This window comes from Saccoglossus kowalevskii, chromosome 12, assembly GCF_978046115.1.
Source record: "Saccoglossus kowalevskii chromosome 12, keSacKowa6.1, whole genome shotgun sequence".
NCBI classification, from domain to species: Eukaryota; Metazoa; Hemichordata; class Enteropneusta; family Harrimaniidae; genus Saccoglossus; species Saccoglossus kowalevskii.
Window position 1 is genome coordinate 13150402 of NC_140652.1, and position 15391 is coordinate 13165792.

The 15391-nt window shown below is 33.4% G+C and overlaps 1 protein-coding gene across 3 annotated transcripts in view; it reads left to right on the forward strand.

Moving 5' to 3' along the window:
- Window positions 1-15391, forward strand: part of LOC100378525 (tubby-related protein 3-like) — a 52872-nt gene that overhangs the window by 5568 nt on the left and 31913 nt on the right. Inside the window, exon 2 of one of the 3 annotated variants that reach the window (XM_085506434.1) lies at window positions 130-214. The exons of the other annotated variants lie outside the window; for them this stretch is intronic. Coding sequence (XP_085362560.1) covers window positions 192-214 — 23 coding nt within the window. The 5' untranslated portion in view covers window positions 130-191. The remainder of the gene's footprint in view (window positions 1-129; window positions 215-15391) is intronic. 3 annotated transcript variants of the gene reach the window in all.

The following is a 15391-nucleotide window of genomic DNA, read 5'->3' on the forward strand; positions in this document are numbered from 1 at the left end:
CTCATGTTTTGTGTGATTGCATTATTATTACCTTCATTACAATTTAACGAACATGTCACATTAACAATTTGGTAAATTTTTATAAAAACTAACTATTCTGGCCCTAATGCATGTTTTTATATCTGACAGAAATTACTAAGATCTACCCAACCAACTACACAACTATTTCAGGGAAACCTTTAATTAAGAGCATGGCTAGTGAAGGAAAACCAAGGTAAGTGGAAGGTCTGGATGTAAGTTGAACAAAATCAGTGTTTGAAGTTACTATATTACTATACCTTGGGGCATTTTACACGAACAGAGCTGACATTTTGTATTTCTCCACATCATCAGTTCTTAAGCCCCTGAAATTACACAACAATCATGTTGTCATGATATCAACTACCATATATCCACATTTTCATGCTTCAGTAAACATTTACCGCTATCCCCAGTGTGTTTCAAGCACTTTCACATAGCCTTACAATATATGCTTGTTCTATGGGTTATGCCCTGCTCCATAACAGCAAGGTATAACCCTCAAAATGGGCCTAGATTTTAAGGCGCCCTCCTATTAGTGTCCAATTCTCTCAAACAATTTTTTTTTCTGTCGCTAACACTGATTCTGAACTTTCATCTGATTTTCCACTTGTTTATGTCGTTTTTGATGAAATGTTATTTCTTGCACTCTGTCTTATTAACAAAATAATAGAATTTATATTTATAATGACCTCTTTAATTTCGCTCAAATTTTACTAATAACTTAATCATTGGGGTCATACGATTTGTGATTGAATTTAAAAATTACAGATAAACAGTAAGAGAAACCAATGTTGCTTTCAAGTTCATGCTTTTTTTCTTTCATCTGTATTCACTTTCAATACTGACAACAGCAAATGTACATACCACATACATTGTGTATTGTTTCTTGTCTTGCATTTACTAACCTCCAAACCAGAGAAAATTTCCTATAATATCCAGTGACAATTTTGACCATTTTCTATGATATCCAGTGACAATTTTGACCATTTTTAATTTTTATCCGGAAAAGATGTATAATAATAAAGTTTTCTTAAAAATCCTGAGAAATGTGCATCATAATATTGTGTACCCAGTCAAATCCGAATACTGCAGGGATTAGAAAGTTGCTTGTTTTAAAGATATTTGGTTTATAGAGATTTTAGTTAGTCTTTGCTTTAGGAAAGATGTTTGTTTTAATACAAATAATCAAGTGAAGCATGCTCCATTGTAATAACAATTATTTTTGAGACAAAGTACCAAATTGTCACTTTTCAGTAAAGTGAATTCCTATCATGAATAAAATCACGCAGTATTCAATGTTTGTAATGCACATATCAGTCTAGTCTTTTTGTGGTATTTAATGAGGTGAAATCAAGGAATTTGTTTATATAAATGCTGTGGCAAAACTAAATGTACATGTAAGTGTCCTGTATGAAAGGTTACGGCTACACTACACCCACAATAAACCAGGATGTTTCATTTAGAGAGAGGGTCATGTAGTTGTGCAGCTACATGTATGTGATATTATGATAATGTTACATGCAGTATATACTGATAATATCATTCAGATATTCTTAAACCAGTAAAATATTTCTAGTTTACTGTTACTTATAAATCTATCTACAGGGGTAGGTCTAATCAGCATTTGTGCAACTTGAGAATTAACGCAGACTGGCCCTTTGACATTGCCGGAGTCAAGAGATAAAGAGGTTATACATATTTTACATAGGGTGGAGTCTATACTGATATGATATGGCTTGAACCCTGCGATCACTTATTCGTCAAGTTAAAACAATATATGCATTGAATCCAAAGAATACCATATGTTCTTTATTATGTTTAAATGAAAGTGATGTTTGGTCCAAAATTACTGTCACAGTACCAAAAAGAACACGTGCATACATTTTAGTATGTACAGGATTTCGCTGTTTTCCTGTCTTATGATAATAAAATGCTTGTAAACTGAGAGCTGACTTCTCAGAGTAAAGTAAATCAAGTATTGGTCACCAAATCCGAGAGGAGAATAACGCACTGGAGAGGTGCACTTGGAACTAAGATGTTTATTATTCACCGGCTAGGCCTGTTACTTAGCCCAAGATGTTCTGTACAATGCATCAATGTCATTATGCAAATGATCAAACTTAAAGCCTCAAATCATCACAGCGCTAATACAGTATTAGTGTTAAAAATATGGTGTACTTTAATGATGAAGCGTGTGTATGCAATTTGTGCACTTCTATTTAGATGTGCTTCCAGAGCAAATACAGTATACATTATTTTTTCATATTGTCACTGTTTAATACACAACAAAAATGTTGGGCTTCATACTTCCCGTATCTGGTAATTAAAAGGAAATGCACACTGTATTGTATTGTGTTGTGTTAGTTCCTGGTTCTGCCAATTCATGTATCAGGATCTTATTTAATGTGTATCCTGTTTGGTTAGACCCCATTCAGACAAAATCCAAAAATAGCTATGCAGGTTATGCTTGTTGTTGCCTGGACCAATTCAATTTAACTTGGCACCAAGTGACCACCTATGTACAACTGACACGAATGCATACATGCATGAATTTGTAATTCATACCTATGTATGCACTACGGTAATTTTATAAAAAAATATTGTGATATTGCAAATTTCATCACAAGAAAAAGGCAATTTTGATTAACAGACATCACGCATTGATATTATTACAGAAACACCATCAATTTCTTTGACTTGTTATTGCTATGGCAACATGGTTGACCTTTAACCGGGTGTGGATACATTTAAATCTGACCTTTGTGTATTAATTGCGCAGGTTTTACCTTGCAGCTCTCTATACTCCTTGCAGGAAAGATTTAATTTATAAGTAAAGAAATTTGTTATGCCCTGTGGATTTGGTTTTAAATAAGATCATTTGTATTGATAGATTCTGGCAAGGCCAGGCCTTGTAAGGTTCCAGTGGATTTGGCAATATGTACAGTTCAGTCCCTGAATTAATTTGGGTGGCAACGACATAACAGAAGCATATATACATTGAGTCTGGACATTTCTAACCGTCATCATGCTGCATGGTACCACCCACAGCATTTTGTGACGACTGAAAAGCTATAGTTTTGCCACGTACAATGGAATAAAGACATATAGCAATAATGGTTTATTTTAATGACAATTGGTATTGTTGTCATAGGGCTAGGTATTTCATTTTATCTGTAATGTCTCTGGTAGGACTTCAAATTTAGTATTTATTAAATACGACTCTGAAAAAGCGTCTTGTTTTAAGGTATGGTGCTTTGGGAGACCAAAAAAAGTTAAATTATTGCCCGTCAGTCGCTTGAATCATCTCCCATGATCCTTTGCAACATGCTACTGAAATAGACTTTAAGATAACAAATAATCAATTTGTGCTTATGGATGGACTCCATCACTCATTTGAATTACTGGCTTTTATTTAATCTTTTTGTAAGTATTGTGCTTATTTTCTTTTCTCTGCAGATATATAAACTATAATATTATTATTTCGCATCACGTCTCAGTCCGTAATTGATAAATGAAAGGATTTTTTTCATGTGTATCCATTAAAATATTCATTACCATTCAATTTACATGTACAAGTATGTCTTGTTTATATTTGATTACTTTAACTCAAAAAGATAATCCTGTATATTATCTATCTGCATTTTCCAAATGTAAATTACAGTTACGATAATATACCCTGAAAAAAACAAACATGAAAACTGTTTTAGTGTTTGCTCAAATGTCTTAGGATTAATCTGCTCACCTAAATATTTGCTGTTTCCAATATCATTCATCACGAAAATTGAAAAAAAAATCTTTGTCTGAATTTTGAAATGTTCAAAAAATCAAATTTAAATATCCCATGATTTCATAAATAGTGCATTTTGTTAAAGCACATATGTATATGTACTCATTGAAAGTTTGGGTCTCAATACGTAGGGCTTTATTAATGTCTCAATAATACAAACATACTGGTATAATATATGGCTCAGAAAGAACAAATTGTATTTCAAATTATCTAGGTCTGAAAAATTACTTTTTTGACAAAGAAGAAGGAATCACACAGGAATTGAACTGTGGAATCTGGAGGGCACTCAGTTTCAACGTCAGATCTGATAAAAATGCCTTGAAGTCATTCATAATCCTTTGGTCTTTTGACTAGTTCCCTGGAAGCTTTCTGATTGGTGTATTTGCAAGCGACAGAAAATATAACAGTGAAAGGTTTCTACACTAGTAGTTGCTACCAGGTGCTTTAAAGAGTATCAGTGGTATTTACATACTAATCTTATAAGCTGTGTACTCTCAGGTATCATTCCTAAAGTCTGGGTCCCTGGGAATAGGATGGAAAATGTATGATGGTCTAATTTGATGCGAATTGAGGAGAATATGTTTGCGATCGTGGTTTGAATTCAATTTGCTAACACTTTTCAAAAGTGTTTCGATGTGCATGGAAATGCAAAGATTCACTTCCATTCCTGAATGACTGTGACCTGTAGAACAAAACGGAATCCACGAGGATCATCAAATACAGTGTACCACAGTTTATGCCTTCACATATTTTACATAATATCAATTCTCCCTAGTAGTAAAACTCGATCAAATTTCAAAAATATACTAGGTACCATAGAGAAATATTCACTTGGTTAATTATTTATGTTGCACAGATATTCCTTTGGTTTTAAATTCACTAGATTGAGAAGGAAAGAAATACTATTGTTAAATTAAAATGTTCAGTTGATTTTAATTTAGCTCATTTTTTTTAGCAATAAACGAAATAAAGTGGTAATAAAACCCAGTGAATAATTAAACAGTAGGCACATCAGTAGCATGTGTGTTTACTTGCATAAATGATAAAAAAAAAACATATTTTAATGATCAAGCATAACATTATTTTTTTATTACTGTAAAATGCATTAATTATTCACTGTGTTTTAATTTCAATTTTTTCGCCGATAAGTAAAATCAACTAAATTAAATTTACCTGAACATGTAAAAAAAAAAGCAATAAAATTCATTGTTTTCTTTGGAAATTCATGAAATTAAAACAGTGAATATGCTTAAAAACATCATAATAATGAAATTAAATGTCAGTGTAAATAAATGGTTTTACAGAAAATGGAATTTTTGGTTGATGTGTACTTCGACGGTCTGTTTCTAATAGAAATAGTATAGTAAATGCATTCTATTTCTCTTTGTAATGTAAGAAGCTCAGTAGCTATTAAATGTGTTGTGATTGTATACAGAATACCTTGTTTGAAGCATACTGCTGGAAATCTTGGTATATATATTTTATAGCTACTTATGTCAAGTTGTCTTTGGTTACCAGGCAACAAGTACATAGATTTAGCTCTTGATGAAACTAGTCAATGATTTTCTGGCTATGAGTACATGTATGTATGCAAGTCCTTATTTGTTCGATTTTATGTAAGATTTTCAGCATAAATTTTGATCGATACTCGTAAGTTTTTTTTAATTAACATTTAGTCTGTGATCAGCAAACCTGGATTTTTAGAAACGCTTTCATATTTCTCACATTCAAAGTAAATATTCATTGAGAGTACAAGCATATTTTGCCTACCCCTGGGTATATTAATCATTTATTAAACTCGTATGTACCATATTTTTTATATTTAAGTGCATTGCTTAAATACATGTACATGCAGAAGTGCATGTAAACCAACAAATACAACATTTTTGTTGTTGTAGGATTATAATAACCTGACTTATTTTGACCACAAACACATCTATGTTAGCAAATGCACTACTAATAGACATTGAATGAAATTATTTCTCTTATTTCATTTATTTATAGAATCAAAATATTCTGTAGTACCCCCCAAAAACGCTAGCCTTTTTCAACCTGGGTGCTGTATGGGATGATCGCTTGATCTTCAGATTTGAAAGAGCCACTATTTTTAAAATCAAAATTGCAGAATTGTACAGAGAAAAACACCAATGCAAATTCATTGGCAATTTACTTCAAATCCTGTATGGTGTGTGGTGCTTATTGATTTATCCTAATACTAGGAAGTGATGGAAATTGGTAAATATTTTATTTCTGTGAAATCAACGTTATTGGAATATATACTTATTAATGAAAAGTAGGCAATATTGTTGGCACTGATAGATTGATTAAGGAAAGGAAATTGAATTTATAGCTGCAGATAATTAAATCATAATAAATATACTCTCAATAGAGTTTTATTGTTTCTGCTGATTTTCACCATTCAAACATACAAATTTTCCCGATATGGGATAAACTTTGTCGCTGACATTGACGGGTTATTGACGTCACATTTGAATACTTTCTACTGTTTACATTGGACACAGACACAGTGATATAGTGCGCGACAGAATTAGAATCCTATCATAGAAATGTTATATGTAAGTGTGTGTACAATAATCTAATAATCACTTCTCTTCTCTCTACTGCCACACCATATCAATGTAAGATTTCATTGATTGATACAAACAAATCTGCATGGTTTTGACATGTTTATTTGTAAAACCAGATTTTTTTCAAAATGCTTTCAAGTTCCAAGTACCGGTAGTCAATAGCAGAATTACAATTCCTGTAATGGGTATTGAAAATGTGTCTTTCTACAATTGTTGGTCTGAGATCGATCGATTCCACCATTAAAAACTGATATATAGAAAGCTGCTATTGGCAGTTTATGGATTTACTATTTATTATGGAACTAAGAAATAAAATGCCACACCTGAAAATTTCTTATGAAGAATACCGCTACATTCATATATTCGCCACATTGATCAGTTTACTGTGAAACTCGCTTGTTTTAATAAATTAAACATATATGTGTATAACATATATAAGCATCAAAATAATGACAAAATCAGCATCCCAGCAAATCTACACAAAACATCATAATAATTTTAACTGATTTATGTTCAAAGGCCTCACTGAGAAAATTGTGAATACCTGTGTAATAACAAATTTGTGTGATAGTGGCTCTCAATCTAAGGTTGAAATCTTTTATTTTTATTTTTTGCGATTGATGACTTTTTTGTATTTATACAATTTTACTTGTCACATTAAAAACCTTTTTATGTAGAACAAAACATAGATTTTTCATTTTGTTGTGGTGCATCATTAGTACACAAAGGTAGGTTAATAGAAATATACATTTTGTATTTGGAAGCGTGTAATTTGTCTTTTATACATCAATTTTAGTTGTTATTTTTAACTTTATATTCTCATTTTAAGTTTCATTTTAATCAGACTTTCCATTTCGTATTTAATGTTAATTTATGAATTTGTGTGTTTGAAATATTACTGTTGTCAAAAGCTTATCATTTACCATGTACCTTGAAAGAATGTTTTGTTATAAATTTATAATCAGAAATACATTTTCCGTGTTGGTACTGTTTACATTTATCAAAAAATGTTGTCAGTATCTTTGATCTCATCTTAGAATGAGCAAACCCTTTACTTCCTTCCACAAAAGTATAATTTTATTCACATGTTATTGTTTAATTGAAATTTTATCATAATACTACGCTGTGAACAGTTAAGAAAAAGCTTTTCTATAACAAATTATTAAGACTTCCCTTGGGCCTCAATTTTTTTTTATAAAAATTCAATGAAATAATTCAATAATGGTGGTATTCTGTGTATGTCTGCCTAGTTTTTGAGTTTATTGATTAAGGATTATCAATAAAAATTCATAAATGTATCATGCACATAATTTTGTATTACATATTGATAAATTTAAAGGCAAATGGTCGACGCATCACGACGCATGATGTTGTGATCCTATAGTAGTGTGTAGAAAAGTACAGCATTTGTTTACCTGAAATTCAAACATGCACTGCGTGTCGGCCACTGTTATTTAAATTAATAATAAATCATAAATTGTATGTTGTCATTTAAAACAATTAGGGCTGAGCCACCATTTTGATTTTTATAATTTATATGACAAAATAATATCTCAGAGCTATAGCATCTAAAGCATTTGTGAGTTCTTTTCACACCAAAAGGATCCCTTTTGTGGCTAAAAATGTCAAACACTGATGTTTACATGGCTTGAACTTCAGAGACATTTAAGGAAATTACCAAGATGCTCTTTGATATTCCCTATGATATTACTATAATGTCAAGACAATTTCCTATCAATTTTAACCTTGAAAATGTGTTCCCCCACAACTCAGAAGTTCATGCCCTACATCAGTTACCAATACAGTAGTTTCCATGATAGTCTTCTTTTATACAACTAAATGCTAGTCATTCATTCCATAGAAAGAAGTAAATGAAACAAAAAATAACATCACTGATCGACATACAAGTATCTGATTTGCAGAAAACATAATTTTAAACTCACTGCATGAAAAAAGCTTTTTGAATTTTGCCAGTATAACAATGGGTTCCATTGTGTTTACAAAGATTTAATGTATCAGATATATCACATGCATGTATCTACATGAATTGTTAAATTTAAACCCAGTAAGTAATTAAAAGTGTTTACAGTATTTGGTCTAATAACCTTGCCTGTTCTTTTATAAATGCAGGATATGTTTAATTGTGATCTTCACAATTTTATTTTTGCAAGCTTATTTTAAAATGTAGTTTGTCTGGGAGTGTACAGCACATGAACAAAATCACAGTCTATTAAAATAGTACTTTTGGATTGAGGTGTTCTTGATTACCTCTTCATTACAGTTAGAGTGTTGCATTTACTGTGAAAATCGTGTCTTATTCAGGAAGAGTGAACACTTTAATATATCAACATTATTTGAAGCTGAGAAAAATACTCTGGCATATAACGATTACTGCTAAAAGCATTTTTGAAGATCTCTAAAAGCTCTACTGAGTTTTATGCTCAAAACAAGATATATAATTACCATGCAAGTGTTTTATTCTATTTGTACTTAAATATTATTGACACTTCGTGGTAACATTGGTTTACTATCTGAGCCATGTTGGCGCTGCATGCATGTTCTACATGTACATGTATGTCTACCCACACACCACTCCTCTGTAGTGTTGCATGATCAGACTATCATATTATTTAATGAAATACAGGCATCACTAATGTAGCGTTTTTGGCATCTGATCAGGTGTAAAAGCTGTGCTGTTTGTCGGAACTGGCCCCCTATATCACTTGCTACATGTAATTCCCCAGAACATATCTATCCTGAACACACACCCATCTTATTACATGTATTACTTGCTACATGTAATTCCCCAGAACATATCTATCCTGAACACACACCCATCTTATTACATGTATCACTTGCTACATGTAATTCCCCAGAACATATCTATCCTGAACACACACCCATCTTATTACATGTATCACTTGCTACATGTAATTCCCCAGAACATATCTATCCTGAACACACACCCATCTTATTACATGTATTACTTGCTACATGTAATTCCCCAGAACATATCTATCCTGAACACACACCCATCTTATTACATGTATCACTTGCTACATGTAATTCCCCAGAACATATCTATCCTGAACACACACCCATCTTATTACATGTATCACTTGCTACATGTAATTCCCCAGAACATATCTATCCTGAACACACACCCATCTTATTACATGTATCACTTGCTACATGTAATTCCCCAGAACATATCTATCCTGAACACACACCCATCTTATTACATGTATCACTTGCTACATGTAATTCCCCAGAACATATCTATCCTGAACACACACCCATCTTATTACATGTATCACTTGCTACATGTAATTCCCCAGAACATATCTATCCTGAACACACACCCATCTTATTACATGTATCACTTGCTACATGTAATTCCCCAGAACATATCTATCCTGAACACACACCCATCTTATTACATGTATCACTTGCTACATGTAATTCCCCAGAACATATCTATCCTGAACACACACCCATCTTATTACATGTATCACTTGCTACATGTAATTCCCCAGAACATATCTATCCTGAACACACACCCATCTTATTACATGTATCACTTGCTACATGTAATTCCCCAGAACATATCTATCCTGAACACACACCCATCTTATTACTTGTATCATTTGCTGCATGTAACTCCCCTGAACACAGTCCCATCTACATGTATCACTTGCTGCATGTAACTCCCCTAAACACAATCCCATCTTATTACATGTATCACTTGCTACACGTAACACCCCTGAACACAGTCCCATCTTATTACATGTGTCACTTGCTACATGTAATTCCCCGGAACATATCTATCCTGAACACAGTCCCATCTCATTACTTGTATCACTTGCTACACGTAACACCCCTGAACACAATCCCATCTTATTACATGTATCACTTGCTACATGTAACACCCCTGAACACAGTCCCATCTTATTACATGTATCACTTGCTACATGTAACGCCCCTGAACACAGTCCCATCTTATTACATGTATCACTTGCTACATGTAACACTCCTGAACACAGTCCCATCTCATTACATGTGTCACTTGCTACATGTAACACCACTGAACACAGTCCCATCTCATTACATGTATCACTTGCTACATGTAACGCCCCTGAACACAGTCCCATCTTATTAATGTATCACTTGCTACATGTAACACCCTTGAACACAGTCCGATCTCATTACATGTATTACTTGCTACATGTAACACTCCTGAACACAGTCCCATCTCATTACATGTATCACTTGTTACATGTAACGCTGCTGAACACAGACCCATCTCATTACATGTAGCACTTGCTACATGTAACTCTCCTGAATAGTCTCATCTCATTACATGTATCACTTGTTACATGTAACACCCCTGAACACAGATCCATCTCATCACATGTATCACTTGCAACAAGTAACGCCCTGAACACAGTCCCATCTCATTACATGTATCACTTGCTACATGTAACTCTCCTGAATAGTCTCATCTCACCTCATTACACGTATTACTTGTTACGTGCAACACCTCCTAGACCTTTGAACACTTTTCTATCTCAATACATATATATGTGATGTGTTATAAGGCTGCTCATTATGAATTTAGTTGTCTCCATGACAACAGTTATAGTCTTACAGACATATTCAGGTGAGGTTTGACAACATGTAGACAGAGACTTCTTAAAAAAAAACAGTTAAGTGCTTTTTTCATAGTATGGCTTGTAAAATGCCGCTTTAGGCAAGATTCTGGCTAGCTAGTTTTAAACATTCATCATCTTGGGCTTACTTCATCAATTAGAAAATGTATACTAATGTATAAATGTATACTGTGTAAATCTTTGATAGAATTGGATATGAATATAATATTTGAAATAAACCTAATGGAATAGAGTTTATAATTATTTTATACTATATAAAATACAGAATATTCTACATGATGATATGAATCAGTAGTTATCAATTAATTTTTATTAGGGATTTTTACGTCTTTCACTGGATATATTGTGTTACTACAATTATGCTTGTATTTATGAAAAATGCTTGGCAAAAACACAAAAAAGGGTTTTGTTATTGATAATGTTCCTGTTAAGTTGTTAAATGGCTACTTTTTAGTGCGTGTACTGACATGCAGTACATTTTGTCTCATACCATATTCTATGTTTAGGACTATGTGGCTGGATTGTGTGACCATCTTTCTATCATAATAATGCTATTATGGCAATTAATGCACTATCCTGGCATCAATCATGCCCAAGATCCCATTAAAGTTGCATTCATTAGTGAATGTATTTCTGCCCGTGGTTTTAAACTCAGGTCTACCGATCACAAGTTTGATTCAACAACCACTATGCTACTAGTAATCACTGCATTTGCTACACATGCAAAATGTACATGTGCATGTGAATCCAGGACTCAACAATTTAAATTTGAATCGAAGGGTCCCTTCTCAATTCATAAAATTCCCAGCGGTGAAAATTAAACATTTTACAACATGCCTCAGAGGGCTTATCTGCTCACTCCTCTTGTCAGGGTAATTTGACTGGAAAAGCATTGGTGTACGCCTATCATGTCAGAGTCATGTGTGTATCCTTTTAACAGGATACTGTGACTCATTTATTGAAAGGTCTTGCTTAGTCATGCATCATTAGACAAGTCAATAGATCAATACAGCATACAGCCAGCAGCATCAGTAGATACTATACTGTTGGGACGTACATAATGTAGTCTCTGTGGACCACAGCCATATATCTACTTTTCTATCACAATGGTTGTATAAAGATGTTGTAGAGTGTAAAATAATGGGTAACATAATTTAGAATGTCATAATTGCAGTCCTGTCTCTCCCCAAAATCTGGAATAATACATCCCATAGTAAAATTTTACAAACTGTTTTTTTTTTAAAATCACTAGTGCATGCACTTGCATAAATTCTAGTTGTTTGTCTAAAGTCAAAATAACTTATATTTCAATGATCCATCATAGAATAAGTGCAATTTGTGATTTTAAGGAAGTGATTCTAATAGAGCAATGATAGAGTAATGTTTGTTCCCAAAATTATTGACTGAGATATTCAAATATATACTTCTTTTATCATGATTGGGTACTCATGTTATTGCTACAAAGTTCAATAGGTTAGATGGTGTTACATTTTTGTTACTGAATCTTATCTAAAATGAACGTAATCAAGCATTCTGCATTAGTAACCCCATCATCTCCATTAAATCCAGCTAGACAATTTAATAGCGGAGTCTAATGCTTTTATTATTAGTAATTTTTCTATTTTATCCAGATAAATCTACAGTATGCAGTTGGCTATTTATTATAATTGACATCTTAAGTGTATACTAGTAGGCACAAAATGTATCTGCATCTTGTCAATAAAATATACTACTCTAAAATACTTTATTTTAGCGGGAAGTAATTTGCGCTGAAAGGACTATTTGGATGTTTTGTATGGAATTAATTTTCACTGATTTTTGACGCAAAATGCAAAATATAGGTAAAAAGGTATATTTGCTGGATTTTATTTTCACTTATTCATTCCTTCAGCGAAAATAGCCAAAATTAATTCCAAGTGAAAATATAGTATTTTACATTATATTTATTATACAATGCATCTCATGACAGTGACAGCCACTGTGCATTAGAGGTAGATGTATTTCAATGTATGGTATTCATATTCTGGAGAAAATAAACAGTACCTTTAATTGAGAATCCTAGACGAGCCATGTGTGCCTTGAGGTACTTTCTGATTGACGTCCTTCAGGTTGTTCATAGACTGTCTGAACAAATATTAATGATGAAAACTGCTAGAACAGCGATTCTTGTTGCTTTTTTTCTTCATTGCATGAATGATGGTGATTACAGAATACACGTACTCATCACCTCGTAAAGGTTTCATAAGCCACTCTGACTCTGACTGATTCTTGTACATGTCTCCATGAATTGAAATTAAAAATTGTCTGACTGTTGTACGGGATGGAGAATAAACAGGGCTGTCCCCATTGATGACCCTGTCCTTAGCAACATGCATTAAAACGTATTATTTAAAACACTATTTTAATTTGTGGGTCATCATCATTTTGTATATCTAAAAAAAAACTCTGAAAGCATTTTCCTGGACATTATGGGACTACCCCATTTAGTCAGTCATTTAGTTACATTGTAGTTACCTATAGTTAATATTTTTATTTACCTGTCCACAAAGGAAGGCAGTTCATTCATTTACCTGTCCCAGCTAAAATCTGCATGTGAACAGGCCTTACTGTACTTCCCACCACTGTAGTGTATATATAACAGAATAATTATTTGCAATAAAATGAAATATGCTACATGTGTAATATAAAGTGAACTAAGACATTAATTTAGAAAATGTTAAACTTTATTATTAAGTATTAGTTTTGTTACTGGGGGCAAGTTAATTTCTTGAATATTAATACATGAAATATGAAGTCAAGTACATGTAAGGCATTCATTTAGTAAATGTTAAATTTATATTTAGTATTAGTTTATTAATAGGGATAAATCAATTTTTTGAGTGAATTCGTTCTGTACCAATCTTATCATTGCCAAGAACATCATTATCCTTGCTTGGCATTATCTTGACTCCAATACTACCACTTTCACCAGTCTTTCTAGTCTCAGGCAGATTATTAGTCCCCGTTCGGACGCAGTCCGAAAACGGGGACTTATGTTTTGCCCTGTGTGCGTCCGTGCCTCCGTCCGTCCGTCTGTCCGTCCGTCCGTGCGTCCGTGATCGCCTGTATCTCGAACATGCATGGACCGATTAAGTTCAAACTTCACTCATACATCACACCTTATATGGGACATATGCACATGCATTTTTTTCATGATCCGATTAACGATAGCCGAATAGCGGCCATTTTAAGGCCGAAAATGCATCAAAATCGCACATTTTCACCATTCCGGACCCGGATCTCAGTTATGCATGGACGGATTTTGTTCAAATTTGGTACATACATTAAACATAATAGGACCTTGATGCACGTCATTTTTTTGGGGGGATCGGGTTCCAAATGGCCGACTGGCGGCCATTTTGTTTTAAAGAATTCAGTTCTGGATCCGTATCTGAGACATGCTTGGATTGATCGAGTTCAAACTTCACACACACAAGGTACATCATGTCACAAATATGTATGTGCATTTGTTTCATGATCTCATTAACGATATCCAAATGGCGGCCGCTTTAAGGCCGAAAATGCATTGAAATCGCACATTTTCACCATTCCGGACCCGGATCTCAGTTATGCATGGACGGATTTCATTCAAATTTGGTACATACATTAAACATAATAGGACCTTGATGCACGTCATTTTTTTTTTTCGGATCAAGTTCGAAATGGCCGACTGGCGGCCATTTTGTTAAAGAATTCAGTTCTGGATCCGTATCCAAGACATGTCTGGATTGATCAAGTTCAAATTTCACACACACATGGTACATCATGTCACAAATAGATATGTGCATTTGTTTCATGATCTGCTTAACAATAGCGGAATGATGGCCATTTTAAGGCCGAAAATGCATCAAAATCACATATTTTCACAATTCCAGAACCGGATCTCAGTCATGCATGGATGGATTTTGTTCAGATTTAGCACAATGTGTTGTACATATGCAGGTGCATTTCGGTCATGATCTGCTTTGAATGTATATGTCACTCAAATATGAACGGAACGGGGACGTGTCATTGACAATGACTTGTTTGTTTTACTGTATTTGTTATATTACATGTAGAAAGAAGCACATATCTATAGTAGTGCACTTAAACCAAAAAAATTGTTAAGACTCATTTTGAAAGTGAAAAATAAAATCGCACTATTTTGAAGTGTATCAAGGCAGTCAAAGTCAGGTTGGGATTCTGAAAGTCAGTGAGAAGCTACTTACAAGAACAAGACTGTGCCTGATTGGCTATCCAACATCTCAACATCTAACTGTCAGACTAATCAGAATGCAGCTTGTTTG